The 27,010-nt window shown below is 66.2% G+C and overlaps 4 protein-coding genes across 6 annotated transcripts; 1 reads left to right on the top strand and 3 right to left on the bottom strand.

Annotated features, from left to right (window-relative positions):
- Positions 1-25: 25 nt before the first annotated feature.
- On the bottom strand, positions 26-3,256 carry TK1 (thymidine kinase 1). Its single transcript, XM_030506023.1, has 7 exons — positions 3,134-3,256; positions 2,973-3,004; positions 2,750-2,863; positions 2,576-2,669; positions 2,190-2,279; positions 1,986-2,105; positions 26-1,467 (listed from the first exon to the last, which is right to left on the bottom strand). Exons 1-7 carry the CDS (start codon positions 3,197-3,199, stop codon positions 1,306-1,308), a joined length of 678 nt encoding a protein of 225 aa, XP_030361883.1. The 5' UTR covers positions 3,200-3,256; the 3' UTR covers positions 26-1,305.
- Positions 3,257-3,523: 267 nt separating this feature from the next.
- On the top strand, positions 3,524-6,314 carry AFMID (arylformamidase). 2 transcript variants are annotated; one of them, XM_030506015.1, is made up of 11 exons: positions 3,533-3,669; positions 3,774-3,864; positions 3,953-4,057; positions 4,141-4,189; positions 4,335-4,420; positions 4,494-4,566; positions 4,881-4,978; positions 5,241-5,319; positions 5,410-5,539; positions 5,725-5,829; positions 6,006-6,314. In XM_030506015.1, the coding sequence occupies exons 1-11, from the start codon at positions 3,640-3,642 to the stop codon at positions 6,033-6,035; spliced, it is 876 nt and encodes a 291-aa protein (XP_030361875.1). In that variant the 5' UTR covers positions 3,533-3,639; the 3' UTR covers positions 6,036-6,314. The 2 variants fall into 2 exon arrangements, 1 of the variants encoding a protein (XP_030361875.1); XR_003994322.1 differs by having other exon boundaries at positions 3,524-3,669; positions 5,410-5,829.
- Positions 6,315-6,440: 126 nt separating this feature from the next.
- On the bottom strand, positions 6,441-9,854 carry LOC115616574 (probable low-specificity L-threonine aldolase 2). 2 transcript variants are annotated; one of them, XM_030506013.1, is made up of 7 exons: positions 9,585-9,854; positions 9,309-9,392; positions 8,548-8,636; positions 8,131-8,316; positions 7,850-7,987; positions 7,544-7,736; positions 6,441-7,190 (listed from the first exon to the last, which is right to left on the bottom strand). In XM_030506013.1, the coding sequence occupies exons 1-7, from the start codon at positions 9,796-9,798 to the stop codon at positions 6,853-6,855; spliced, it is 1,242 nt and encodes a 413-aa protein (XP_030361873.1). In that variant the 5' UTR covers positions 9,799-9,854; the 3' UTR covers positions 6,441-6,852. The 2 variants fall into 2 exon arrangements, with proteins under 2 accessions (XP_030361873.1, XP_030361874.1); XM_030506014.1 differs by having other exon boundaries at positions 6,441-7,145; positions 9,585-9,815.
- Positions 9,855-23,853: 13,999 nt separating this feature from the next.
- Positions 23,854-26,168, bottom strand: SOCS3 (suppressor of cytokine signaling 3). Its single transcript, XM_030506010.1, has 2 exons — positions 26,089-26,168; positions 23,854-25,616 (listed from the first exon to the last, which is right to left on the bottom strand). Exon 2 carries the CDS (start codon positions 25,547-25,549, stop codon positions 24,932-24,934), a length of 618 nt encoding a protein of 205 aa, XP_030361870.1. The 5' UTR covers positions 25,550-25,616; positions 26,089-26,168; the 3' UTR covers positions 23,854-24,931.
- Between the last annotated feature and the right edge of the window lie 842 nt (positions 26,169-27,010).

Raw genomic sequence — 27,010 nt, 5'->3', positions numbered from 1 at the left:
GGTACAAAACACACACAGAAATGCATTAAGTTATTATTAAACTTAATTCATTAAGTTATTTATTAAAGGGGAAAGCCCAGGCCTGGCACTCACACACTTGCGTGTGCTACAACTGTCACCACCTCGAGTAATGCAGAGGGACACAGGCTTATCAAAGGGTCTCATAACCTCCTGGGGAGGTTCCTCCTCCTGACTGGTGGGTGTAGGAAGAGAGCACTGCATTGCACAGGCAGATGTGAGCTGGCCAGAACCAAGAGCTGCTGCTTGGAGCTTGTGGACACTGGCTTAAACGTAAAAGCGCTTTTGGAAGGAATAAGGAAGAAACCCCAAACCTTCCAGAAAGTCAGAAGTCAAAAAAAGGGGGAAGAGGATCCTTCAGCCAACCTGCAGCAGAGGAGGAATCAGCCTCAAGAAATTTCTGAGGGCTCATGAGGCAGCAACATATGTGACAAGAGCTGAGAACCACTCACCCAAAGCAGAGACCCTTTTCCAAGTCACTGGGTCTTCACAGGAACAGTCTTGACAGGTTAAGTCCTGAGCCTCCAGCTCCTTCACAGGTAACTGAGCACTGAAGGGCCAGCACAGAGCTTGGCCATGAGCAGAAGTGCCCTGACTTTGGAGAAGAGGCTCTTCCAAAAGGACCCTGTCTTAATAGAGACTACTGCTAGGCTAACACTAGTAGGAGCCCGCTGTCAGGCTGCCAGTCACCCTGCCCTTCCCCCTCCTGTTGCAACAAAGATTTACAGGACAGTTACATCAAGAGTGTAACAGCAAAGGGATGAGCCACATGCAGTCGTTCAAAGGGAACACCGAGAGCCAGGCTGAGGGACGGATTATCCCCTCGGACTGTGGGGAAAAGGGAAGTGGGTTAAAAACACTGAGTTACTGTACATTGTGTCTTAAGAAACCTGGTATTTAGCAACAGGGCACCAGAGAGAAACAGTTGCGTTCCCAGCGGAGGGAACCAGCCACCAGAGCCAGGCTGAGCCTATGCCCAGCCCAGGGGAGTGACAGGAGCCTGCGGCCGGGCTGCTGTGACAGGGTTCCAGGGCCTGTTTGGTGGCAGCATCAGTAGCTACACCCGTCCCCTTCCGTGTTGTGAGACAGGAACTCCCTTTGAGCTGGGCTTCCGTGTCAGGTGCGGCTGATCCTCTTCCTCCCCGTGCCCGGAGCAGAGGAGCGGCGGGGGCTTTGCAGGGGGCACTGGGGCAGTTCAGTTCTGCTAAAGCAGAGGGTGCCGGAGCAGCCGGAGCTGCAGCGTTCAGCTGCCCTCCCCTCAGCCTCCCCCCGGCGGGAGCCCCGCAGTCAAGAAGCGAAGATCTTGCGGCAGGAGGCAGCAGCGTCGAGCTGCTTCAGCCCCAGAGGCACGTTCTCCTTGTTCTCCGGCCCAGGCTGAGGAGGCCGCTGGCGGAAGTAGCAGGCTCTGCAGACGGAGTGGTACTTGTCTGCTCCTCCAATCACCTCAACCTGGCAGGAAAACTGGGAGAGTGACTGCGGAGCTCAGCTCCCCTCAGGAGATCCCTCTAGACCAGCAGGACTGGCAAGGTGAAGCTCCTGAAGGGCTTTCTCTTCCAAGGGAATCCCAGACTGGTTTGGGCTGGACATTAAAGCTCCTCCAGTTCCAACCCCTGCCACAGGCAGGGACACCTTCCACTAGAGCAGGTTGCTCCAAGCCCCTGTGTCCAACCTGGCCTTGAACACTGCCAGGGATGGGGCAGCCACAGCTTCTCTGGGCACCCTGTGCCAGCGCCTCAGCACCCTCACAGGGAAGAGCTTCTGCCTCAGAGCTCATCTCAGTCTCCCCTCTGGCAGGTTAAAGCCATTCCCCTTGTCCTGTCCCTACAGGCCCTTGTCCAAAGCCCCTCATCCAGGTTTCCTGTAGCCCCTTTAGGCACTGGAGCTGCTCTAAGGTGTCCCCTTAAGGAGTCTTCTCTTCTCCAGGCTGCCCCAGCCCAGCTCTCTCAGCCTGTCTCCATAGAACTCACCTCCCGCTCTGCTCCCAGCCTCTTTGTGTAGGAGGCCTCTCGGTAGCACTCCATGCACACAGCGTTCAGCTTCACCACACTCTCCGCCAGCGGCACCAGGTTCAGGATGCTCCCAAAGGCCTGTTTCAAGACAGCAGGATGGTTCTGTTGGATGGGTTCTATGAGGGGCTCAAAGCAGCCGCTGTACTAAAACAAACGTTTTACCTTTCTCTGGAAAGTGCCATCAAGAGCAGCGACAATGATGGTTTTCCCGGTGTTGGCCATCATCTCACAGAACTCCACAATGTCTGGGAACTAAAGGAGGTACCGAAACAGCGTCATGAGGAAAAAGGGGCAGCACTTTGCTCAGGATCCAGCAGCACAGGGCACAAAGAAAACTGGAGCCATGCTGCCTACCCATAAAATGGGCTCCAGCCCCACTGTCCTCGGCCTGCAGGAATTAAGGACAGGGTTTGCCTGTACAAGCACAGTCCAGAGGGATCAAACAGCCCCAGAGTATTCCTTCTCCCCCCACCCCAGGATTCAGAGCTTGGGCTGCAGGGGGGAGCTCCCATCCTGCAGAGCTCCCCAGGACCTGCCCTGGCACTTACAAACTGTCCCTCGTCGATGCCGATGACTGTGGAGCTCAGCGCCTCCTGGTACACGTCCTTGAGGAGACAGGCTGGCACGGCCTCCATGGTGCTCCTTGGGAGGGAAGAGCGGGTGAGGCCGGCAGCCGGGCTGCTGGGCCCGCAGGGGAGGGTGCCCCTGCCCCAGGGACTCACTTGTCGTGTGTGGAGACACCGGAGGACCCGTAGCGCGTGTCCTTGGCGTATTTCACCAGCAGGCACCGGTACTGAGCAAGCTGGAACCGCCGCACCCGCCGCATGAGCTCCGTGCTGCGGGAGAGGCGGCGGTCAGCGGGACCGGGGCCGTCCCCTGAGCCCCCCGCGGGCCTCCCCCTGCTCCCGCCCGCCCCTGGCCGCTCCCCGCCCGCCCCGGGCCTACCTCTTCCCGGAGAACATGGGCCCGAAGATCACCTGCGGGCAGAACCGGGTGTCAGCGGGTGGAGCGAGCGCGATGGACCCCCACAGGCAGCCCCCGCGGTGCTGCCGCGGCCCCGGGACCCCCCCCTCAGCGCAGGCCCCCCCCGGTCCCCGCCGCCGTACCTGTATCTGCCCGCGCGGGCGGCCGGGCGAGCCGGGGTGGACGCCGGGCACCGTGAGACAGCTCATGGCTCCGCCGGCACCGACCGACCGACCGACCGACCGACCGAGCGCGCGCCTCCCCGCCGCCGCGCCGCGCCGGCCAATCAGCGAAGCCCAGAGCCGCTGTGCCAGCCAATCGAAAACGTCTCGCGCCGCCCCGCCGGGCCAATGGCAGCACAGGCGCGAAAATTCTTATTTCCCTCCGAGCGCCCGCGCCTTCCCGGCGTGCACCGCGCCCCGCGCTGCGTGACGTCATCACCCTGTCAGCCCGCCAGGTGTCCCCGGCCACGGCCCCTCGGCCCCGACCTCGTCACGTGCCCGGGCCCCACCTCCAGGGGGACCAATAGGAGCCGAGCGGCCCCGCCCCCGAGCTGCGGCCACGCCCCCGGGCGGACCGGGGGCTCGGGGTCGCGGTCGGGACCGGGATCACGTTCGAGATCGGGGTCGGGACCGGTTCCGGCCGCAGCATGGGCGGGTGGTGGGACCTGCCCGCGGAGGTGGGTCCCGCGGGGTGGGCACTGCGCGGTTCCCGCCCGGTGGCGGGTCGGGGTCGGGGCGCCTCGCCCGGATCCCGCCGCGCCGCAGCCGCCGTGCCCCGCAGGCGCTGGAGCAGCAGTACTCCCCCAGCCGCTGGTCCCCCCGCCTGGGCCCCGACGCCGTGATCCAGGCCCACCTCGCGGCGACAGCAGAAGGTGAGGAGCGGGCGGCCCTGCCGGGGGGCCCGAAGGGGCCGGGACCGGGAGCGGGGCTGCCCCAGGCGCCGTGTCCCTTGTCCCGCAGGAACCCAGCGGGCCCGGGCTGGCGCGCAGACCTCGCTGCACGTCCCTTACGGCGACGGGGATGGCGAGAAGCTGGACATCTACCTCCCCACGGACCCTTCTGGAAGTAGGTGACGGGCAGGCGGTGGCGGTGGCAGCGGTGGCGGGCGAGGGCTGCGCCCCCTGCTCACCCCGGGCTGTGCTGCGCAGCCTTCCCTGTCCTGGTCTACATCCATGGTGGATACTGGCAGTGCCTGAGGTGAGGCATCCCTTGGGAACAGAGTCCCCAGCCCCTCTGTTACCGCCTTCCTTCTCATGACACCGGGCTGCTTCTCGGTACACTGGGTCTGGCCAGCCCTGGAGACCCCAGTCCCCACAGCCTGGCCACCTTCTGTTTCCCCCAGTAAAGACGAGTCGGGGTTTGCAGCCCCCCCGCTGGTGTCACAGGGCGTGGGGCTGGTGGCCGTGGGCTACGACATCGCGCCCAAAGGTAGGTGCTGGCCGGGAGAGGCTGCGGCTGCCCCCGCTGGCCCTGCGCCCTCCCGACGCTCCGCTCTGCCCAGGCCACATGGACGCCATGGTGCTGCAGGTGCGGCGCAGCATCGCCTTCCTGGTGGAGCACTATGCTGGGATCAGGTGAGGCACAAGCTGCCCCTGGGGTCCCTCTGCCTCATGGGCACGGCTGCCATCGGGTCTTCGAGGCAAAATGTGCCCATGTTGGTCCCTGGGTGGTTTGGTGCTGGGGGTGGCAACTGAGCCCTGAGCTGTGATGGGGCTTCGACAGCTCAGTCCGAGCACTGGGCAGTGCCCGTGGCCATGTTCCCTTGTCACCGTGTGAGGTGTCAGCCGATGGACAGGGAAATGTGTTTGGGTTGTGGCACTTGTGGAGGGAGCAGGGTGCCCCCAGGCACCATCGCTCCCTGCACTGACTCATGGCTCCCTCTCTGCAGAGGCATTTACCTGTGTGGACACTCGGCGGGGGCTCACTTGGCAGCCATGGTGTTGTCCACGGACTGGACGGAATACGGGGTGGTGCCAGATATCAAAGGTAGTGGCACTGTGTCCAGGCACAGGGGCTCAAGAGGAGCTGGTGTCTGCACCTGGGATGAGGTGTCTCTGCAGCCCACATGGGGCTGTAGAGCCGAGGGAGATGAGTTGCGCAAGCTGATGGCAGCCAGGAGGTGCTGGGAGTGTGGGACTTGGCTCCTGGACAAGCTGCCCCTGTGCCCACCAGCCACTCTCGGAGGTCTGAGACATGACATGGGCACAAGAAGAGTGCTCTCACAACCCTTCACCGTCCTCTGCCCCAGGAGCTGTGCTGGTGAGTGGCGTGTACGACCTTGAGCCCATCCTGCACACCTACGTGAACGATGCACTGAACATGAGCCGGTGAGCGGGGCCGTGCCCTCTGCCTGCGCGGGGCACTCACTCGTCCCAGCACACGGGGCTGCAGCCGCTGCCACCGCGGTGTCTCCTCAGGGAGGTGGCCCAGCGGAACAGCCCGATGCTGCACATCGCCCCGGCGGCAGCTGCAGCCTGCGAGGTCCTGGTGGCCGTGGCCCAGCACGACTCCCCGGAGTTCCGCCGGCAGTCGCGGGAATACGTCCTGGTGAGCGCTGGCAGCAGCCGGGACCCGCCAGGCTGGGAGGAAGGGCTCGGGTGCTGTGTCAGAGCAGCGTTCCTGCTGCTGTTGAAGACGACAGTGGCTCGGGGGGGATGCTTGTCCTTGCTGAGCCATGATTCCCACTGCGGATGAGGGTCAGGTCCCTCCCGCCAGTGCTGCTCTCTCCACAGGCCCTGCGTGCAGCCGGCTGGTCCGTCTCCATGCTGGATCTCGCCGGCATGGATCACTTTGACATTGTTGAGAAGCTGTCTGAGGACAGCTACATCCTCACTCAGGTAGGGGAGAGCCCCCGTCCTCCCTCCGCTCTGGGCACAGCCGAGATCTGCAGCCTGGGGGGGCTGTGCTGAGGGGAGCTCTCCCTGTGTATGCGTGTTGGGGCTGCAGCTTCAGGGCTTCAGGAGCAGAGGAGCAGGGCCAGGCATTGCTCACAGGGCTCCGCTTCTCGTCCCAGGTGATTCTGAACATGATTTTGAGAGCCTGATGGCATGGCGGGAGCAAACAGAGATGGGAACCACAGCCCTGCACACACCCAGCCCTGCTGCCCTCCTCACTGCAGCTGATGCCTGCAGCCAGGCAGGGGGCTGCAGCAGGGGAGCACCAGGTACCACTGAGGACAGCATTCCATTGCTGGGGTGTTTCTGCCCATCTGGAGTGCGTGGGGCTGGCACACCTGGAGGGCTCTGTCTGGACTGATGGGTGATGATGTGTGTTCCCTTTAAGCTGCTTATTGCCACCACAAAATAAACGAGGAATAACTGCTGCCTGGGTGGAACTGCTTCCCTGGGAGCTGGGGCTGTGCTAAGCCAGCAGGGACCTCGGGGTGCAAGGATGTCCCTGCTGTACAGTCAGGAGAGCGGCACACTTGAGAGGAAACAGCCCGCACAGCCACAGCGCTGCCAGAACATGTTTATTTCATGCCCTGACCATCCCTCGCGATCTGCCTCCCCACTGCAGCATCCTCACACGTGTGCGATGCATGAGAGCCAGGCAGAGTGTGTGGCCTTGGGGTGGGGGGTGTCTGGCTCCACCTTTGGGTGCTCTATGTGACCCGAGTTACAGTAGCTGAGCTGCTGCAGGGTCTAAAGGATGCCCTGAGGATGTGTTTGCAGGGACACTGCCTCTGAGGGGCCTGGGTGGTGGAGTGAGCTGTGGGCTCCCCTCGGTCCCTCTGGGCAGGTCTGTGAAGATGCTCCCACTGCCAGGCGGGCTGGGGTGTCCCCGGCGCTGGGCTCATGCTGGTTTGCAGAGCTGCACGTGGGGTGGATGCACTCACTGCCAGGACAGGACTGGGGGGATGCTCAGGCTCCCTCCGCGTTCGGAGGGGTCGGGCGCAGCCCCAGGGCCAGCTTCTCCCGGCACTTCCTGGCCACAAACTCCAGCTTGTTCTTTGCGAGCTCAGTGTCGTGGGCCGAGACGTTGCGGTGCCAGACGGCGCGCACGGCATGTGCCGACCAGGGGAAGAGCAGGACACTGACAGCGTGGCCGGTCTCAGCCAGCTCCTCCTCACTCACAGCCTGCAGGTGCTCGCAGAGCTCCGCAGGGGACGAGCAGCTCCCGCTGATGTTCACCATCACGATGTTAGTCTCCACTGCTGCGAGGTTGACAGAGCAGAGGGGCGAGCTCAGCTCCTGGATGCCTGTGGAAGGCAGGGGTGGCAGGCACTGAGCCCAGCACCCAGATAACCAGAAAGGGAGGCTGCCCTGGTCCTGGCTGAAGGAGGGGCCCTTTGCCCTCCCCTCTGTGTGGCACTGTGGAGACAGGCACGACATTGTCCTCGCGCTCCAGCCAGGCAGGGACTGCGGCAGCATCCTGGCCTAGCTGGAGATCCAGCCAGGGAAGCTGCCCGCGCCACTGTTCCGCAGCAGTGCCGGGTGTGCTGGCTGCGGTGAGCCCATGCCAACCCAGTCGTGCAGCAGCACATGGAAGCAAAGAGCAGTGTTAGGCAGTGGGTGCCCACACCTTCTGCTGTGCCAAGGCCCCCCAAGATACCTTCAGCAAAGCGTCGGGCGTTGTCATGGTCCCTGCGCAGCGTCACCCCCATGTGCTCCAGGCCGACGCGGGCCATGGCCGCCAGCACTCCCGCCTGCCGCATCCCACCGCCCAGCATCTTCCGCATGCGCCAGGCCTCGGCGATGAACTCCCTGCGTCCAGCCAGCACCGCGCCGGCTGGGGCACCCAGGCCCTGCCAAGACACCGAGGGGTGACTGGAGCTGGGACGTGCCCAGGGATGCCCCAGCCTGCAAGCTGGGTGCTCAGCCCAGTGCCCCCAAACACGGGCAAGGCCCCAGCGAGCACCTTGGAAAAGCAGAGGGACACAGAGTCGCAGTGCTGGGTGATCCGAGCCGGCTCCACATTCTGTGCCACCGCCGCGTTCATCAGCCGTGCTCCATCCATGTGCACCCGCAGCCCATAGCGGTCAGCGAGCCCACGGACCTGAGGGAAGGGGCTGGGCTGGAGGGACCCCTGGGGTGACCAGTGCCAACAGGAGCCACGTTCTGAGCTCCTCAGCACAGCCCTGGTGTCTCTCTGGTGCATCCTGCCGGCACCAGCAGCCAGCTCTGGCTGCGGGCTCGTACCTGCTGGAGGTAGGCGAGGGGCAGCGCTCGGCCCCCCGCCGAGTTATGCGTGTTCTCCAGGCACAGGAGCTCGGGGCGCGGGTGGTACCGGCTGCCATGAGCCTCGCGGATCGTCAGCTCCAGCAGCTCCAGGTCGAAGGTGCCATCGGGCAGGTCCGGCAGTGCCTGGGAGTGGACACCGGCAACCTGCGCCCGAGGCAGAGCGGAGCTGACCAGGGATGGTGCCGGTGCCCGCGGCTCCCAGCCCCGTCCCGCTCGTGGCCCGGGTGATGCCGGTGATGCTGCTGTGCAACCCAGCGAGGGCTCTTCCGCCCAGCGCGGCGCCGGCAGCCAGCGGAGGGCAGCAGCAAGCCGCCCTCCCGCCAGACCTACCCGCGCTGCCGTTGCCACCGGGCCCGCCCCGGCCGCGGCACCCACCTGCGCGGCGCCGCCGTGCTCATAGACGTGCAGATGGGAGTCCCGACCCAGGAGCAGCTGAGCTCCCCGGCGCTGGCAGTGGCACATCACTGCGAGGGAGAGCGGCCGTGAGCGGGCAGCACCCCGCGGGCACACAAAGGCTGATTGTGCAGCACAGCGGGAGGGTCCCAGCGGTGCAGCCTCCTGCGGGCACCGGGCGCCTGCTCTGTCCCCGAGGTGCTGGGGGTGTTGGACAGGGGCTGCCCGCAGCGGGTGGAGGTGGGGAAGCACCGAGGGGGCACGGTCCCCGCATCCTGGTGCATGCACGAGGCAGCGGCTGGAGCAGGTCCCACGCTGCCAGGCAGCACATTGTGAACTCCGGTCACAGGAAGGCCGGGACGAGAAGCAGGTAAAGGTTAACGGAGCAGAGCAGAGGCCAAGCACGGGACGGGGATGAGCAGACTCAAGGCAGGGGGGTTTGCTCAGCAGGGAGCAGCTCCAGGGTCCAAATAGGTTTGTGCTGCTACAGATGTGAGGTGGAGGGGGCTGAGGAAGGGGTGAGGAGATGCACCCAGGTCAGGGAGGACCTGCTGCCCATAGCTCTGGTGGTCCTGCGGCTGCGTGAATGACTTCCCTAGCAGAAGCGGGGCTCTCCTCGGACCCCGGGGAGCAGTGGGGCTGTTCTTGCCGTCTGCACCTTCCATGGGCTGGGGGCACAAAGCTGCCCCTGGGTTTGTGACCTGGCTGGCCGGGCAGGGGCTGCACATGGCCCTGGCACTCACCGGCGATGAGGTTCGCCATCGTGGCCGTGGGCACGAACAGAGTCTCCTCCATCCCCAGGATCCCCGCGGCCAGGCACTGCAGCTCTGCAGGGTGGAGAAGCACGGGGGTCCTGGGGGGCGGGTCTGCTGGCCCTGGGGAGGCGATAGGGAACCCCAGAGGCCCAAGCTGCTGCCCCAGCCCCGAAGAAGCCCCCTAGGGCTCCCCATCCCCGCTGCCCCTGACTTGGGGGGGCTGCAGGTAGGGACTCCACCGGGGGGCCCGTCCCAGCCGCCCACCGTTAACCGTCGGGTCCTCCCCGTAGTCGTCGTCGCCCACGGCCGCGCGGGCCATGGCGCGGCGCATCGCCGCGCACGGCCGGGTCACGGTGTCACTTCGCAGGTCCACAACGTGCGGCGGGAGGCGGGGGGGGCCCCGCAGCCGCACCGACCCAACTCCGACTCCCGCCGCGGGCAACCGGCCCCTCCGCAGCGCGCCCCGCGCCGCCAGCATCGCCGGGATCGCGGAACCGCCCCGCCGCAAGGGCTCCCGGGCGGCGGGAGGGGCGGGGCCCCCGCTGAGGGCGGGGCTGGGGTCGGGACCGGGATAGGGATCGGGATCCGGGGCTGCGGGCTGCGCGACCCGCAGGGGCGGCTGGGCACAGGGCACCGGACACGTCCCGTGGCTGCCCCACAGCACGGCCTCTGCTCGGTGCCCACCGCAGCCCCGAGCCACGGTCGGGGGTGCTGGACACGGGTGGGTGCTGCCGCAGCCCCCGGCTCTCCCGCGGCCCCTCGTTTGCCAGGAGCACCTGTCCCGGGTATCCTGACAGAGGGACCCCGCACTCCTTTGCCGTGGCTCCATGAGGACCTGCGTGTCCTTCCGCAGGCCTGTGGCTGCCGCCACGCCACTGGCAGGGACAGTGCGGGGTGACCTTGCGGCTGGGAATTGGCTCCGGCTTCTGGCTGCGTCTGCCCTGGAAGCAGCTGACGTCCTGTGCAGCATGTCCGGCAGCTCCGCCGGTGTTGGCTGCAGCAGCTCCGCAGCTCTTGGCACTCTGCCTGCACCGGGGGGGCCACCGGTGGCTGGCAGAGATCCCTGGAACAGGGGGGCATGTGCCCAGCACAGCAGCGAGACCTCCCCCCCCGCCTTTTCCCGTTGGGCTGGACCAGCGGGAGGCTGGTGATGCTCTGTGGGGCAGACCCAGCCCACAGCCATGGTGCTCTGCTGGGAGGGCCTGTGCCATGGCCCCCGCTACGCCGCTGCCTTCTTCCTCCCTCCACCGTGTACCAAACACATGGCCTCGGACCCCCCAGCTCTCCCCCCCATATAAGAGCCCTCGCCACTGCTCCGGCTGGCTGCTTGTGTGCCTGACACCCTGCCTGCACCCCTGTGCCCTGCCTGTACCCTGCCTGCATCCTGCCTACACCCCTACACCCTGCCTGCGCCCCTGCGCCCCTGCGCCCGGGGCCTCATCACCACTGCCTGCTGCAGCCCCACTGTCAGCCCCTCAGATGAGTGAGCCATAAACAGCCCTTCACAGAGATGTTTTTCACACGCAGGGCCACATGTTAACAGTTTTTCTTTATTTACTGCCTCCATTTCCTCTTTGTTCCAGGAACTTGTCCTCCAACTTCAAGCTGCTCATGATTAGGCAAAAAGGCCTCTAATCTCCCCGATCTGATTTACCGTCACTGAGAGCAGACGCTTCCCGTTACTGGCCCTGGACCTGGGAGCATGGACAACTGAGCTGTGCCGGCTGCCGAGCCCAGCCGAGCCTCCCCAAAGCTGCCCTGCTGCACGCGCTGCCTTCCCAGCAGCTTCCTCTTCCAGTAAGCACTGGGCAGCCCGGCCAGGCACGCCGCAGGTGATGGCTGGGGGGGGGGAAGTGCAGCTGTGGGGCCCTGCGCTGGGGACCCCACTGTGTGTGGGGCAGCTGCCCTGAGGCATGGCAGGCTTCAGAGCTGCTTTCTCCACTCCGTTGGGAAGTGGAGCATCCCTTGGCCTGCCCATCCACTCACCCATCCATCCCCTCCTGCTGCTCCCGGCTGGGGTGGCCCTTGGGTGCCCCATGGGTGTGGGGAGCTCCCATCCCAGCCATTCCTCTCATCTCAGCCCCTCAAGTGCTGGTGTCAGAGACCTGAGGGGGCTGACTCTGGCTGTGCAGCCCCCCCTTTCCAACCCAGGCAGGGGCTTGGTGCTGGGAAGCAGCTGCATCCTCTGCAGGGCCTGAGCATGGCATGGCCTCCGCTGCAGAGCCCCACGTCCTGCAGCCCCGCTCCTTTCCCAGGGGCTCCAGGCCAGGACATGCCTCGGGGTGTCCCCCACTGTGGCACTCAGCGAGGTCCCCCGGCGGCACAGGGCCCGGCACGGGTGCGGTGGGGCCGGCACTGGGGACCACGTGCCGGGTTGGCCAAGCCAAGCCAAGGCGTGCGGGCAGCCGCAAGGGCAGCGCCGGCAGCTCGGCGAGGGCTCGGCCGGGGCCGCGCTGTGACCGTCACCTGCGAGTGAACACGGGGCTGAGCTCAGGCTCCCGCGGAGCCTCCCCGGGGCTAAGATTAGCAGCCGAGGCCGGGCCGGGGAGCGCAGCCCAGGCCCCGTCGGGGAGGGCGAGGATCGGGTTTCCCCCCCCCCCCGCCCTCCCTGCCACAGCGCTGGCAGCCGCCGGGGCGATTCCCGGAGCCGGCTGGGCTCCCCCTGCCCCGGCCCCACCGGCAGCCCCAGAGCAGCCGCTGCCAGGCCCTGCCCACGGCGCGTCCCGGCCCCCAGCGCCACGTCCCCTCTGCGGTGCCTCAGAAAGGGCTGCAGGACAGGGGGGCACGGTGGCCAGCGCTGGGTGTAGCCGTGCCTCCTCGGGCATCACTGGGATGGGGCTCAGCCGCTGCCCCCCAGCACACGTGGCTGTTCCGGGGACAGGGCTGGCATTTGGCTCCTGGCATCCCAGCTGAGCCGGTGTGCTGCAGGCAGGGGTTGCGGGCACAGGACTGCCTTTGGTGCAAGCGGTGACCTGGGTGTCTTGTGATGGGTGCCTGGCGCCAGCCACACGCCTGGCAGTGACCCCGAAGTGCTCGCCATGAGCTTGGGGACATTTTCCTGACAGGCTGCCTTGGCCTCATTGCTGCGCTGCCTGCGCTGCAGGCACCATAGCTCATCCTCATGGGCTGGGGCTGGCTACCCTGGAGGGCCCTGCTCCCAGCCGGACATGGGGGAGCCACCATCAATCATCCCTGGAGGGGCAGGAGCCGTGGAGCCAAGTGATTTCCTACTGTCGGGAACCGTGGAGCGATGCCTGGAAGCGCTGGGACGTGCTGGGCTGCTGGCTCAGGCTGCCGGCGGCACAGCCAGGCCTCTCTTGTGCTGTGCCATGCCGCAGCCAGCGCCAGGCCATGCTGGAGGCAGCACCAAGGGGCTGGTGCTGCCCTCTCTACCGGCCCAGTGTCCCGGTGTAATGCTGCTGTTGATGTGTTGGGCACACGTGTGCTGGTGGCTGCTCACACACACGACACCATGTGGGCCTGAGCCCAGAACAGACCCTCGGCGGCCCCACTGGGGCACAGCCACCAGGCCCGGTGGTGTGGCACTGCCTGCTGCAGGGCTGGTGGAGGTGGCCAGTGCCTGCGAGGTTTGGCTGCGGCTGCCATCACGGTGGTCCAGGGCCGGCTGCTCCCCGTGGGGCATTGGTGTGGGACGCGGCGGGCAAAGCCGCTGGTGGGGGGTGTCACGGGGCTGGCCTGGCCCGGTGGCGAGGCCGCGGGCAGGGGCAGCTCCGCGGGTGCCGGGGGGCTCCGGGAGCCGAGCACCGTGTCCCGCCGCGCGGACAGCGAGCCCCGCGCGGGCCGGCGGAGCTGCCGGTCTCGGCCCCGGTCCTGGAGCCCGTTGGGTGCTGCCGGTCCCGGTGCCGCGCGCGGTGCGGGGCCGGCCGGTCCCCCCGTCCCCAACCTGCCGGGGCCGCTCGGGTGACCCCTCCCTCCGCCGGCAACAACTTTTCCAGTAAAACCACCGCAGAAATCCCGGCTTCCCGACAGGACCGCCCCTCGGCCGCCGGGGGGGCGCGGGCCGCCCTTAACCCTTCCCGGCCCGGCCCCGCGGCCGCCTGGCGCCCCCCGCGCCGTCCCGGCCGGTGCCTCCGAGTCCCCGGGACCCGGCGCCCCGCGCTGGGGGCTCTGGCCGCGCGTCCCGGTTCAGCGATGCCCCGGGGTGGCAGGGGCGCAGGTGCTGGAGTGTCCAGACGCACCGTGCTTGGGGAGCTGGGGACATAAAGGAGCCCTGGTCCGCGGGACAGGACACCCGCAGCCTGCCCAAGTGTCACCCGGCCGGGAAGGGACCTCTGAGCTCACAGTGGCAGCGGTGCAGCGGGTTTTCCTTCCCAAGGTGCAGCTGATGTGCAGGGAATGGGACTCAACCCCGCCACGGGCAGAAGGAGCATCCCAAGGGCCAAAGAGCTGGAGATCTGACTGGGAAAAAGACCCTTTCCAAGGGGGACCCAGCACGGCACCAGGGTTCAGGGCAGAGGGACAGCTGGAGGTTGGGAAGCCAGAAGGGAAAATGTCCTGCCTGTCCCCAGTGATGCATGAGGCTGGGCAGTGCTGGGGCCATGCAGCCTGAGCCCCTGCTCGTGTGGGTATCCATAGCTGGGCCTGGCCATGGCTCCAAGCTGTGTGTCCCTGGGCTGAGGATGGGTAGAGGAGACCACCGCAGGCAGGCGGTGAGGAGGGAGCAAACTGCTGCTGTGTTCTCGGTGGATGGGACACAGCAGCTTCGGCTGCATGTGGCAGATTGGGGTTGGATCCACGGGATGTGCCCTGTGGCGAGGAGCGGTATGGGGGCCGGGCAGGACCCCTCGGTCCTGAGCCCTGGTACTGGGAGCAGGTACCTGAGCACCATGGCTGGCTGGGGCTGTGCTCCGCTGGGACGCTGCTGCCAGGCAGGCAGAGCCGGGCACTGGGAACCAGGAGCTGTGCGGCCATCCCCTGCCATGCCCTGCCTGCCACCGGCTCCAGCCCCGCGCTGGCTGCTGCACCGGCCGAGCCAGGGCTGAGGTAAGTGCTGTAATTGTTTTCTCTGTGGCCCAAGATGAATAATTGAGAGGTCTTTGAGGAGAATTAATTAGCCCTGTTATTGGCAGCAAATGCTTTTCTCCAGATGATGAAATAGATCCTGAGCCACACGTGGGGCAGGCGGATGCAGGTCGCTGAGGCTGCTCCAGAGCTCGGCAGTGCCAGGTCCATGGGCCGGCCCTGCCGGTGCCCCGTAACCACCATGGGGCAGGCACTGGCTCCTGGCCTCCCGGCAGCACCATGTGCCCAAAGCTCACTGCACCCATGGCCAGTGCTTTGTGCAGGGAACCCACTGTGGGTGAGAACAGGGGCACTGAGGGACAGGATCCTGCCCCTGCCCCATGCAGAAGCTCCTTCCAGGCTGCTCTGGACTGACGAATCCCTCTGGACAGCCCCAGCCAGCTCTGGCAGAGCTCTGCCCCAGGGCATGGCACAGCACAGCACAGGGGAGCTGGCACCATGCAGAGGGGCAGGAGTGAGACACGAAGCTCTCTGGCTTCTCAAAGGTGTCAGCTTTGGAGGGCAGCAGTGCTGCCCTTCTGAGCCTGCCCTCAGTCACCCATTTCAGGCACCCCGGTGGCTCCGTGTCCCCATCAATCACTAGTGCTGATGGGGACATGCAAGAAGGACAGATTCTGGTGCTGCAGTGTGGGAGCCTTCTGCCCCCCACTGTGTCCTTGTGGCTTCCTCCTCCCTCTGAGCTCACAGCCCATGCTGGGGGCTCTTGCCCTGTGCAGACCCTGCTACATCCCCTTGTGTCTCCTTCCTTGGGGCTGCCGAGGTGGTGCCAGCTTGGAGCTTGTGGCCTGTGCCTCCTCCTCCTCTTCTCCTCCTTGTCCTTCTCCTCTTCCTCCTCCCCTGGGCATGAGGCGAAGGGCCCTGCATGGCCAGGAATGCTTAAACAAGGATTTCCTTGTTGCTGCACGAGCTGTTTGCCTTGCTCCCAGGCCAGCGCTAATGAGGTTTGGCAGGAGGCGCCGGCAGCCCCAGCCATTGGATTTCTATAAATCAACCTGGTGCTAATGCGTGGGGCTTGCAGGGATGGAGCTGCTGGGCCGTGGTGTGTGGGACCTCAGCCCGCAGGTGGCTCAGAGTGGCCATGGAGCTGCTCAGCATCTGTGTATGGGACCGCAGCAGAGGGGGGTGAGCACAGTGTCCCTGCCTGCGGGGCTGTGGGTGCTCTGCGGCACCAAGGCATGAATGTTCCCAGTTTCAGGGTGGTTGGAGGAGCTGCTCCCGGTTCGGGGCAGGCTGGGCTCAGTAACCACAGTCCCCGGGGCCGTGGGAGCCCCTCTGGGCCGGGAGCAGCTCCCAGGGGAGCTGGGGGCAGCCCCGCGCAAGGAGCATCCTGTCAGGGCAGAGGGATGGGGCCGAGGGGCTGTGGCAGTTCCCAGCAGGAAGGTCAGAGTGGCCCCGGCTGCTTCCAGGAATGGCAGAAAGTGTAAAGCAAAATAAAGCAGCTTCCCACATCTGCTGTGTGCGGATCCCTCCCCACATCCCCAGCCCTGGAGAGCCCGTTGGGTGCTCAGTGAGCGGCTTTGCCCCCTGCCTGCCCTGCCCGTGCCGAACACGCTGCGTCCCCAGCCCCGGGGCAGCCTCGGGCATGCAAAGCAGCACAGGCAAATGCCCCAGCCCTCCGGGAAGCATCGCTGCAGCTGCGGCTGGTGGCTACCGCACAGCGGCCGGCCCCTGCTGGGAAGCACCGTGGTGGCAGGGCTGGCGCATGGGACCGCTGCACCAAAGCTGGCCACGGCACCCACATAGGGCTGGGCTGGCCTGGAGCGGCCATCCCTCGGGACGCTGGCTGTGCCATGCTGTGCATGGCCGGGAGCCTTGCTGGGACACCCGGAGCGAGGCATGCAGGAGATTCCCATCAAGGGCTCCTGGGAACGGGCTCTCACAGGTCCTGCTCCCGACAGGTCAGCCCTGTCTCCAGGAAAGGAGGCGCCGGGAAGCAGGATCCGTTATCTCCAGTTTCCCACCACTCTGCGCTACCTTGCCAGCGCAGGGCTGCAGGCAGCCGGGCTCTCTGCTCCTCTCACCCATGGGATGGAACCGGCACAGCCTGTCCCCCCAGTGCAGAGGCTGCGTTGGGTCCTGGGCCGGGCTTGGGGCAGGGGCAGCCCCGTTACTGCAGAACTGCAGGAGGGCAGCAGGGCTGCCTGGGAAGAGCCGCCAGCCCCAAAGGCAACGTTTCAGTTCGTGCTCTGAGTGCGCTTCCCCCTTATCAAGAAACCTCTACTCTCGCTCTGAGAGAGAGTTTCTGCAGCATGTGGAAACCGAGAGAAAGCTCGGCCCTGGCATGGCCCCGCTGCCCGGCCGTGGTCACCGCTGGCTGCCGGGAAAGCCCTGGCCCCCTCCCCGTCAGCCATAGCCTGGCCCTGGGCTGCAGTGGCCCATGGGGGTGGCCCCGGGGGCCGGTGCTGTCCCCCCATTCAGCAGCATCCCCCTGCAGTGACCCTGCACAGGATGGCACAGGGATGCCACATGCCTCCACCCTGGCAGCATCCCCCATCCGCTCCGGTCAGGCCGGGGTGCCCCCAGTGCTATAGGGGTGGGATGTGCCCGATCGGGCTACAGGGAAGATGCTGCCACTGAGATGATGTGGCTGCTGCATCTGGGACCTGCCGCTTCCTCTGTTGGCACCTGCCTGTGGGTGTGAGCACAGTGGGGGGCTCTGAACCACAGCGGGGGGCTCTGAACCGCAGCGGGGGGCTCTGAACCACAGCGGGGGGCTCTGAACCTCAGCGGGGGGCTCTGAACTGCAGCTGAGCACCACAGTGACAGCCCATTGGGAGCTGCAGCCATGAGGTGCTGAGTGCAGGTGGCACTGGTGGGACTCACTTATGGGGCAGCCGTGTGGGACACGCACAGCTCTGTTGGTGCGGGCACCCATGCCATGCTGGGAACACGGGCTTGTCCTGGCACCCTCACTGGCTCTGGCGCTCCCACGGCCCCACTCCTCGCCTGGTGCCGGTGCCTGTGCCCTCAGCAGCTGTGGCTGTGGTGAGGCCGGGGCTGGGAACAGGAACCCCGGCGGGAGGTTGTGCAAGGAGGAGGGTCCCGGCACGGCCCTTGCCCATGTCGAAACTCCACTGGCTCTTACAGAAAAGCCCCCGGGCAGAATTCCTGACAGGGGTGATTCATTCCCCGCTGGAAGCAATGACTTTGCCTCTCCAGTAAACCCTCTTCAGCCCAGCAGGCGACAGGGGCAGCAAGTGTCCCAGTGCCCTCGCTGCCACCAGCACATGCTCTGGGGTGCTGGGGCTGCCCTCAGCCCCGTGGGCAGTGCCGGGTGCCGGGTGCTGGGGTGCAGGTGGCTGAGTGCTGCTGGCAGCGGAGAGGTGGGTGCTGAGCACAGAATTGTGCCCCCAGCTCCTGTCCCTGTGGGGGCCTCCCCTGCCCCGGCTGCCACCTGAGCCTGGTGCCGCGTCCAGGTACTTTGGGGGTCTGTCCCCTACCGCGAGGGCTCACGGGACGGCCCTTTCCAGGAAGCGTGCACAAGGGCAGCCAGGCTGCAGAGTTCCCGACAGCAGCTCTGGTTTTAATAACAGCAAATCAATGGATGCCCGATTCCGGCCAGAGCAAACTCCTGCGCTTCCTTCCCCGGCCTCCCCAGCTGGTGGCTTTGCTGCAGGGCAGAACCGACCAGGGTGGGAGCCCTGACCCTGGTGACTGCACGTGTGACGCTGGATGCTGCTGGCCTGCGCCTGCTTCACCCTGCCCTGCACCGCATGGGAGGGCCGGGGTCCTCGCTGCCCCTGTGAGCCCTGGGCCATGCCCACCCCACGCAGGCTGCTCCATGGATGGGCATTCCCATCTGGTCCCCCAGCCCTGTGCTGTGATTCAGCCTCCCTTCCCCGCGGGGTTTGCACAAACCTCCCGCTCTCTTTGTGCTTGTTTTGAGAACAGATTAGTCATGGCTCTTAGCTGGCTTCCAGCAAACTGCACAACAGCACCATGGAAAAACGAGAACAGCAAAGTGATGACTCAGCAGGGCTCACGCTCCCGTCCCTTGGGTGCCAACTGTCCCCTGCTCCCGCACAGCCCCGGGCATCCATGGGGACCTCCCAGTGGATGCAGCAGCACGGCCAGGATGGGTGATGCAGGGAAAGAGCCTGGGGCAGTGCCTGCCGGGAAGCAGCAATGGGTGAGCAGGGGCTGGGTGGGATGCCAGGTCCCTGGGTGTGACGGGCCCTCCAGTGCAGTCTCTGCCCCATCCCCGAGCCCCATCCTGCACCCAGCAAGTGGCAGCTCCCCTCCAGCCTGCTGGCACCTCACTGCCCCAGGTGGGAGTATCCCGGTGCCGGAGCTCAGCTCAGCACCAGCGAGGCTGCACAGTGCAGGGGCTGCCGTGGTGCAGGGGCTGCAGGGACCCCACCGGAGCTGCAGGGATGGGGATCCTGGTCTTTGGGCTCAGCAGGCACCGGGACCCTCCTGGCCGGCACCTGCGGCTGGGGCCGTGCCAGTGACAGGAACGCCGGGGCGGGCCCTTCCCGTACCTCGCACCTCGCTCGACAGCTCCCACTGCCCTGCCCTGGCCGGCTGCCCGGTGGCACGGCGCGCTGCCAAGCCTCCCTGCCAGGTGGCTTATCGTGATCCCACGGTGCTGGACACCAGCTGGTGCCGGCTGCCAAGGATGAACAATGTAATTGCTGGAATTACAGTAAAGTGCTCCCATTCCCACTCGTTAAATGCTGAGACAGGGCCCTTGGGTCCTTCTAGGGAACATCTGTTCCAGCTGTGCCCTCTGGCAGCCCAGCGTGGTGTCACCATCACCCATTGCCCCCAGCCCAGCCAGGGAGCTGCTCCCTGCCGATGGGACTCAGGAGCCATGGTACAGACACAGCTCTTGTGGGCACCTCCGTGTCCCCAGCACTGTCCACTGGGGCACACAGCCGGACTGGAAGCAGCAGCACCTGCCCCACAGATGCAGGTTCCATGTCCTGGAGCCCCATCCCCAGCTGTGTGTGTGTGGCACTACTGCTGCTGCTGCTGCTGCTGCTGCTGCTGCTGCGGCTGCAGCTTCTGCACCAGGGCCGAGCCAGGGCTGATGCGAGGCCAAGGGATGCTCCAGGGCTGGGGTTTGGCACCTGCCCATGGCTGCTCTGCTGGGGTCATGCAAGGACTCTGCACTGTGCCGGGCAAACACACCCAAGGCAGCTGGCAGCCTGGAGCACCCATGGGGACCTCCTGTGACGTGCCACCGGCATGCCTGTGCCAGCGGTGACCGCAGTGGTGGCCAGCACCTCGCCGCTCCCTGTGAATGCAGGTGCAAGAGTGGCATGGACCCAGACCTGGGTCTCTGGTGGGGGAGCAGGAGAGGGCTGACCCGGGGAGGGCACAGGATGGGGTCTGCCCATGTGCCGGCACCCACAGCCTGTCCTGGGCATGGCATAGGCAGCGTTTGGCAGTGGGACCCTCGCCCCTGGTGCAGGGGCAAGGCTGGGGCTGCCGGACACATCCCACCACCATCCATCCACCCGACATCCCCGGCACCACCAGTGCTGGGCTGCTGCTCCTCCGCCTTGGCCACGTCCCAGCCGCGGGCCGGGCGGGGGGGTCTGTGGCTGCCATTGCCACAGCAACGCGGCTTTGTTTGAAACCCTCCTCTGAAATGTCAAGACTTTCTTTGGGCTCCGGCAGCCGCTGCCAGGATGAAAACTTCCTCCTGGGTTGTGGAAACGTGCCGGGGGGGGAGTTCCACTCGGAACTTCCACCTCTGTGTGGGCAGCGAGAGCTCTGCCTGTGCCGTGGCCGGTGGTCGGAGGATGCAGGACTGACCCCGGGCGGGCAGAGCTGCGGGGCAGGGGCAGCAGCTGCTCTCTCGCAGGGTCCCTGGGGCGGGTGAAGGGTCAGGGTCCCTCAGAGCCAGCGGGACCCCCAAAGCGGGGAGCTGGTGGAGGTGGCTGGGGTGAGGGAGCCGGGGCAGTGCAGCCCCGTGGAGCTGCTGATGGAAGGAGTGAGGAATCCGCAGCTGCTGGCTCTTTCCGAGCTGACTATGGTCTGGCTGGAGAAGCAGCAACAGAGTCTGGTTTCCATGGGGATGTACACAGGCCTCTGGGCTCGTCTGCATCCCGAAATACACCCTGGCCTGGGCACGGGGTCCTGCTGCTGCCCTGTGCTCCCTGCCTGCCCAGGCTGGGAAGAGCCAGGGGCCAAGCCAGGCACACAATGCAGGGGATCAGGGCAGCCCTTGCAGCTCCACCGGCCACCGAGGCTCTGCCACCTCTGCATCAGCGATGGGACGTGTTACAGCCAGCCAGTGCTGGGGACCTTGTGCCACACCACAGGGCTTGTGAAGCTGTCTGGAGCAGAGGGTGAGGCGAGGGGATGCTGTGGGACCAGGGGCCTCCCATAGGCCCCAGGGACATGGAGCTGCAGGGCTGCACGTCCCGGCTCCCCTTCCAGCACAGGGACCCATCCCCGTCCCCTTCCTGCACCCAGGCAGCTGGCGCCAGCCCTGGGCTGTGCTGCAGAGCCCGAGCTCACGCTTCCCGGCAGCATTCCATGGAGCAGATGTCTCAGTCCCTGTTCCCAACCATCCCCATGGCCCCAGCCTGCAGAGGAATTGCTACGTAAGGAGCAGGTGGTGCCATTTACAGTAAGTCCCCGGCTGCTGCACAGCCCTTTCCTGCATCCGACTGGGAAAGGCGGCGGTGGATGTGGGAACGTCCTGGCGCTGCAGAGCAGGGCAGGAGGAAGTGTGTGAGGGTGTGACATGGGGTTGGGGTGCTCGCAGGGAGCTCTCTGCCTGGCCCTGTCGCCGCCAGTGCTGCTGCTTGCTGCCACCATCCTTGGAGTGACCGTCAAGTCCTGGGTGCCAGGACAGGAGATGGTCGTGGATGACAGCCCAAGGGGACATCCTTTGCATGCCCCATGAGGGGCCACCTCTGTCCTGCTGCAGGCTGTGGGTCATGCCTGACCCCACGGCTGCTCTGTCCCGTGAGGCACAGGGCTGGTGCCTGCCCTGCAGCCTGCCCTGCCTGCACATCCCGCCTGGAAGCACCCAGCGTGGCCCAGGGACAAGAGTGCTCCAAGCAGGAGGGTCCCATCCTGGCATGGCCACTGCTCCCGCGAGGGGAAGGGGCTGCTCTCGTGCACCCAGGGCAGCTGCGGGTCCCAGCATGGGATTTGGGTGCCGGTGGGTCTGTCCTGCCCCCAGGGATGGCCCCTGGCTGTGCCCAGCCGGCCTTTGCCGCATGGCTGGGTACCCGCAGCAGAGCCCAGCCAAGCCCCCGGGGACACCGCTGCCCACAGCGATCACAGGCTGCAGTTGTTTCCTGTTTTGGGTCTACAGATGCTGGCGCACACCAGAGCAGGTTTCCTGCACCCCCTGATCCCACGGGGTTCAGGTTTGCCATCCCGGCAGGCACTTCCTTCTCATGCCAGTAAGAAGCCAGCAGCGTGGTGGGAACCGTTGATGGCTGCTCTGTGTCCCCCTGGGCAGGCCAGGCTGGGGCAGGACATCCCCTGCTCTGTCCCACTCAGTGGACAGCCTCCTGCACCCATCTGGTGCCCAGGCCCATGGGACACGGGGTGAGGAGAGCTGCAGGACCGCAGTGCCCTGGACTTGCTCCCAGCCCCGTGTGCTCATGCCCCAGTTCCCATCCAGTTCCCAGCACCACCACAGTGACAGGGTGTAATCACCACCGAGGACACCTTCCCCATGCAGGGAGCCCCCTCAGGGGTGAGCTCAGAGGCTGAGGGGAACTGGCCGCTCATGACACGCTCCATCGGCCGCTTACGAAACCGGGGGCCAAGTCCGCTTGGCTCCTGTGGGGAAGGCGGGAGGTTTGTGAAACCCGGGGCAGGGATTTGCCGCTGGTGCTGCGTCAGCGCTGCCGCGAGGCTGGGCTTCTTCCAAGAAACCCGTGGGGCTGGTGGAGCTTCCCGGACTCTCGGCTCAGCAGTGGGCTGCAGCCACAGCCGGAGCAGAAGGGGAGAGGTGCCTGAACGCAGTGGATGGGGCCCTGCTGGGAAGCAGCAAAGCCAGGGCTGTTCCCGCAGGGACTGGGGTCCAGCCGGGGAGTGCTGGTCAGTGCCGCTGCAGGCAGCTCAACCGCCCTCCCCGGGGCAGCTTCCCAAATCTGCCCCCCCGCGGGGTGCTGCGGAGCCCTCACTGTGCCTCCCCGGGGGTGCTGGGGTCCAGGGTTCCCCATTCCCTGCGGTGCCTTGTGCTGCCCCGGGAGCTGTGATGCTACAGGTCTCTTCCCACGTGCTGGGAGCACCATGGGAGCAATGCTCGGCACCGTCCGGGGGCTGCTCCCACCCTGTTCCCTGGCGCGGGGCCGGGAGTCACCGGTGCTGCCAGGAGCCCTGACGTTGGGGATGTGCCTCGACAGGGCCTGGCGGGTGGCCACCCGCGCGCATGGACATTCCTCACATAGCTCCGGCGGGTGCCCGGGCAGGCCACGGCGCTTCCTGGCAGCCGCGGCCCCACGCAGCAGCACCAAAATAGTTGCTGGGACCGTGCCGTGCCTGCAGCCGGAGTGGGCACATTCGCCATCCCTCCGCCTGGGGTGATTCCTAAGGGAAGCCTTTTCCCAGTGGCGGGGGTTCCCCAGGCGGGAGCACGGTGCCCAATGCCTGATGTGATGCCCCCAGTGCGGGGCTGGGTGCTGCGGATGCAGGGCACAGCCTGATCCCTGCTGCAGGGGTCTGCCGGGTTGTGGGGGGCCAGTTCCCTCCCAGGAGTTTCCCTCTCGCCCCCCAGACACTGGCCTGCAGCCAGGCATCGCTCCCCTCCGGACACCCGGAGCTGCGGGGTTATTCCCATGCCTAGGTCACACCCCCACTGCCTCCGGGAGTAGGGGCCCAGGAGAACCCCAGGGGAAACCCTCTCCCTCCCCCTCCTCTCCTTGCTCTGGGCCAGGCTGGGCTCAGGCAGGTGGGCTCTGCACAGGGCAGCCCTGATGGCTCTGGGATGGAGCTGTTAACTCTGTGCTGGGGGGCAGGACCCTCTCTGCCTTCCTGCTTCCCACCTCCCCCTGCCCTGAGCCCGCCGTGCTCACACCAGAAGCACCACAAACCCCTTTTCTCACCCCGCGCCACTCGGTGCCCTGTTCGCAGAGCCCTTCACACACCGCCTCCACCTTCCCCTCCCCAGACTGGGCTGGGGGCTGGCTGGGACAGGAGGGACGTGTTGCGGAGCCAGCGCTGTGCTTGGGGCTGTGCCACCGGCCAGCCTTGGCCACCAGCTCCGCTCCTCTGTGCCCGGGGCCATGGGTCATGTCTCACAGTCCAGGGACAGTTTGTGGCTGCAGCATGTGCCTGGAGCCCGGAGCAGACCCAGAGGCGTGGGGCTGAGCTGTACCTGGGCAGTGCTGACGCACCGGGCCTGAGTCACCGCGGGATCACCCTGCACCAGTGGCTCCAGGAAGCCGGCACTGACGTGGTGTAAACACCATCCCGGCGGCAGCGAGGGCAGAGGCCAGGAGGGAGGTGGGTGACCCCGGGGGGGCCTGAGCGGCCTTGGGGCGCAAGGCAGGAAATGAGCCAGATCTGAGGATTTTCATTAAAAAATAGTGCTCTTTATTATAAATTACGGAAACATTTTCCTTTCTGAATATAAATATAAATATGTGCAAAGTTTCATCTGAGTTTTGTTTTGGTTGAATTTTCAAGCATGGTTTTGCTCAGCCCTCGAGGCTGGAGGTGAAGATGGAATCTTTATAAAAGACAGTGATTCACGTTGGCCTGTAAACATCCCTTTGGTTCAAAAAATAAAGTAAAAAAAAGCCAGAAAAACCCAACCACTTCTCCGGGCGGACACAGAAAAGCACTTGCGAGACGATGCACTCCAGGGGCTCCTCCTGCGGGAAGCAGTGTCCCCAGAGTGGCCAGGCAGAGGTGGGTGTAGTAATGGTCCGGCAGCAGTGCCAGGGCCCGGGGTGCTCCGTGGGACTCGGCAGCCTCAGGACTTGCTGTTTCCCCTCCGGCTTCACGGCACATCACCGGGACCATAATCTCACAGCATCACCAACTGATGTGCAGTAACCCATGGGGCAGGGAGAATATTAAGGCTTAGTGCCCTGGAAAATGGCAACGAGGGGAAAAAAAGGCAGCGACCTCCAAGTCTGGGGCCTGGTGTGAAAGGAGCTTCCACCCACGAGGAGGCAGCAGGAGGTAAAGTACAGTACGGGCAAAAAACACTCTCCCCTTAAAACCGAGGAAAAGCGATGAGGCACTCGCAGGATCCAGTGCGTTCCCTGCTCTGGTGGCAGAGGGGGGCTCTCGCCAGGACACACCAGGTGTGGTCCCGCCGCGGCAGCGGGGATGTGTCTGCTGGGGCGCGTGTCCCTCCGTGCCGTGGGTGCCGTCCTGGCTGCCCAAGCCCGCGGGGGCTTTGCCAACAGACTCAGCCTCCGCGTCGGGTGCACTGTAACATCCACAGTCCGACCGGAGCAGTCTCCTTCCCCACGGAGAGGGGGTGTCGCGCTTCCTCGGGGGGGGGGGTCCCCCAGCACCAAGGCTCACCCCAGTCCCTCCTTTTCTCCCCAGAGGGAGAGGCTTGCCATGCCCTGTGGGGCATTGTGCCTGTCCCCTGCTCTTGTGCTTGTAGCGTGTGACCTCGCTCCGCCGGCCCCTTAGAGGGGGGCATCGTACTGGTCCAGGAACTCCTTGATGGGAGCCGGCAGCTGAGTCATCTTCTCGTAGGAGTCCAGGTGCCCGTTGACGGTCTTGCGGCAGAGGTGCTGCAGGGTGGAGACGCTGGAGGAGAGCGGGCGGCTCAGCACCAGGGGGATCTTCTCGCCGCCTGAGTAGATGTAGTAGGTGCGCTTGGGGTGCAGGGCCCCCCCCGGCTGCTCGGGCACGGGCGGCATGTAGTGATGCACCAGCTTGAGCACACAGTCGAAGCGGGGCACGGGCTGGCTGCTGCGGGGGTCGCTCTGCAGGGAGAAGCTGCCGCCCTCACACTGGATGCGCAGGTTCTTGGTGCCCGACTCCGTCTTGACGCTGAGGGTGAAGAAGTGCCGCTGGTCTGAGCTGTCCCTGATGAGGAAGGTGCCGGCTGGCTCGGTGCTCAGCAGCAGGTTGGCCTCGCCGCCCGTCACTGTGCTCCAGTAGAAGCCGCTCTCCTGCAGCTTACGCACGGTGTTCACCACCAGCTGGTACTCGCTCTTGGAGCTGAACGTCTTGAGGCGCAGGCTGGTGTCGAGGGGGCGGCTCATCCCGGCGGCGGGGAACTTGCTGTGGGTGACCATGGCGCAGGGAGCCAGCTTTGCGCGCTCGGGGTGCTGCTGCCGGGAGCAGCCGCTGCTACACCATCACCTGCAGCAGAGAGGGCACTGAGCCTCGGCACCCCCGGACCCCCGTTCCTCTCCCGGGAGCACCGGCAGCGCCGGGCTCCGGTATCCCCCTTCTCCGCGGGGCACCGGCATCGCTTCGCCGGGGAACACCGCCTCTGACGGTCCCCAGCTACCTCGCTCCCCGCGGCGCACCGGTACCTCTGAACCCCATCTGTCGCCCTCCCGGGGCACCAGTATCCCCGGCTATCACCCCCGCCAGGACCAGTGCACCCCAGGTCCTCCGCTATCACGCTCCCGGGGCACCGGCATTCCCGGCTATCCCGCTCTCTGGGGAGCACCGGCATCACCAGTTCCCGGCTGTCGCCCCCCCGGGGGGGCACCGGCATTCCGGGTACGGGGCTATCCCTTCCCGCGGGACACACCGGTCCCGCGCCCCCCTCCCGGTCCTCGTCGCTGTCCCCGTCCCGTCCCTCCCGCCGTGGGCAGCGCCGTACCTGGGGCGCGGGTGCCGGGGCCAGTCTCGGCGGTGGCTGCGGGGCCGGTGCGCGGCAGCAGGCGGCGGCGGAGCTGCCGGGGCCGCCCGGGGAGGCCTCTTATAGCGGGCGCAGAGCCCGCCCTCGGGTTCCTGGAACTGCGCGGCTTCTTGTAACGCTCCCCGGCGCCCTCCCGCCGCCCCGCCCGGCCCGGCCCGCCTCGGCGCGCCGCCAGCCACCGCCGGCCCATTCCGGGCAGCGCGGCCACCCCCTCCCGCTCCCCTCCACGCTCTTTCCTTCTAAGAAGAGGAGAGTCCCGGCCGCGGCCCCCCCGCGCTCCCCGCCCTCCTCTCCCCGTCGGGATTGCCGGGGCCGGCCGGGACGGGCTGCCCCGAGCCCCGGTACCCCCCCGGGCAGGGCGGCTGCAGCCCCCCCGGAACCCGGGACCCCTCACCGGGGCAGGAGCCCTGCCCCCGGGGAGGGCAGTAGCTGGGCCCCGCCGATGCCGGTGCCCCGGGAGGGCACCGCAAAGCCTCCCCCGCGTCTTGGGGGTTACCCCCATCGGGCACTCGATCGGGCAGAGATGGCTTGGACCCGGTTGATGGGGTGCACCGGAGGGGGGGACAGCGGATCCGGCATCAGCACATTGCTAGCCTTTGTGTCAAGGTGCCAGGCTCCCGCCAGCACTGCTGCGCTTCTTAGGGGAGCGTTGGGGAAGAACCCCCCCCCTCGACTGACACATGGGGACAATAAGGGGCAAATCCTCTCCCGGTGCCGTGCCAGGGGCTCCCAGGACACGGCCACCCGCCTGCAGCCCTGCTCCCGGGCAGCCATGGCCCATGAGGGCGGTGAGGGATGGTGGAGGTGGCCCCAACGGTGCCTGTGGCCGGCAGCCGGGGACACCGCTGGCTCCGGGAGCCCTGGGCTGCTCCGTGCGGTCGGT

The sequence above is a fragment of the Strigops habroptila genome, chromosome 14, assembly GCF_004027225.2.
Source record: "Strigops habroptila isolate Jane chromosome 14, bStrHab1.2.pri, whole genome shotgun sequence".
Lineage (NCBI taxonomy): Eukaryota > Metazoa > Chordata > Aves > Psittaciformes > Psittacidae > Strigops > Strigops habroptila.
Note: the sequence above shows the minus strand (reverse complement) of the source record. Positions and strands in the feature narration are given on the sequence as shown.

Excerpts from the sequence above, each read along its gene's own strand:
- TK1 (XM_030506023.1), bottom strand. The coding sequence starts at position 3,199 with ATGAGCTGTCTCACGGTGCCCGGCGTCCACCCCGGCTCGCCCGGCCGC. Across the intron at positions 2,670-2,749 it reads GGTGTCTCCACACACGACAA|GAGCACCATGGAGGCCGTGC; the intron begins GTGAGTCCCTGG and ends TTCCCTCCCAAG. Across the intron at positions 2,280-2,575 it reads GCATCGACGAGGGACAGTTT|TTCCCAGACATTGTGGAGTT; the intron begins GTAAGTGCCAGG and ends TACCTCCTTTAG.
- AFMID (XM_030506015.1), top strand. The coding sequence starts at position 3,640 with ATGGGCGGGTGGTGGGACCTGCCCGCGGAG. Across the intron at positions 4,421-4,493 it reads CTACGACATCGCGCCCAAAG|GCCACATGGACGCCATGGTG; the intron begins GTAGGTGCTGGC and ends CGCTCTGCCCAG. Across the intron at positions 5,540-5,724 it reads AGTCGCGGGAATACGTCCTG|GCCCTGCGTGCAGCCGGCTG; the intron begins GTGAGCGCTGGC and ends CTCTCTCCACAG.
- LOC115616574 (XM_030506013.1), bottom strand. The coding sequence starts at position 9,798 with ATGCTGGCGGCGCGGGGCGCGCTGCGGAGGGGCCGGTTGCCCGCGGCG. Across the intron at positions 9,393-9,584 it reads GGAGGACCCGACGGTTAACG|AGCTGCAGTGCCTGGCCGCG; the intron begins GTGGGCGGCTGG and ends TCCACCCTGCAG. Across the intron at positions 7,191-7,543 it reads CGCCCGACGCTTTGCTGAAG|GCATCCAGGAGCTGAGCTCG; the intron begins GTATCTTGGGGG and ends TGCCTTCCACAG.
- SOCS3 (XM_030506010.1), bottom strand. The coding sequence starts at position 25,549 with ATGGTCACCCACAGCAAGTTCCCCGCCGCCGGGATGAGCCGCCCCCTC.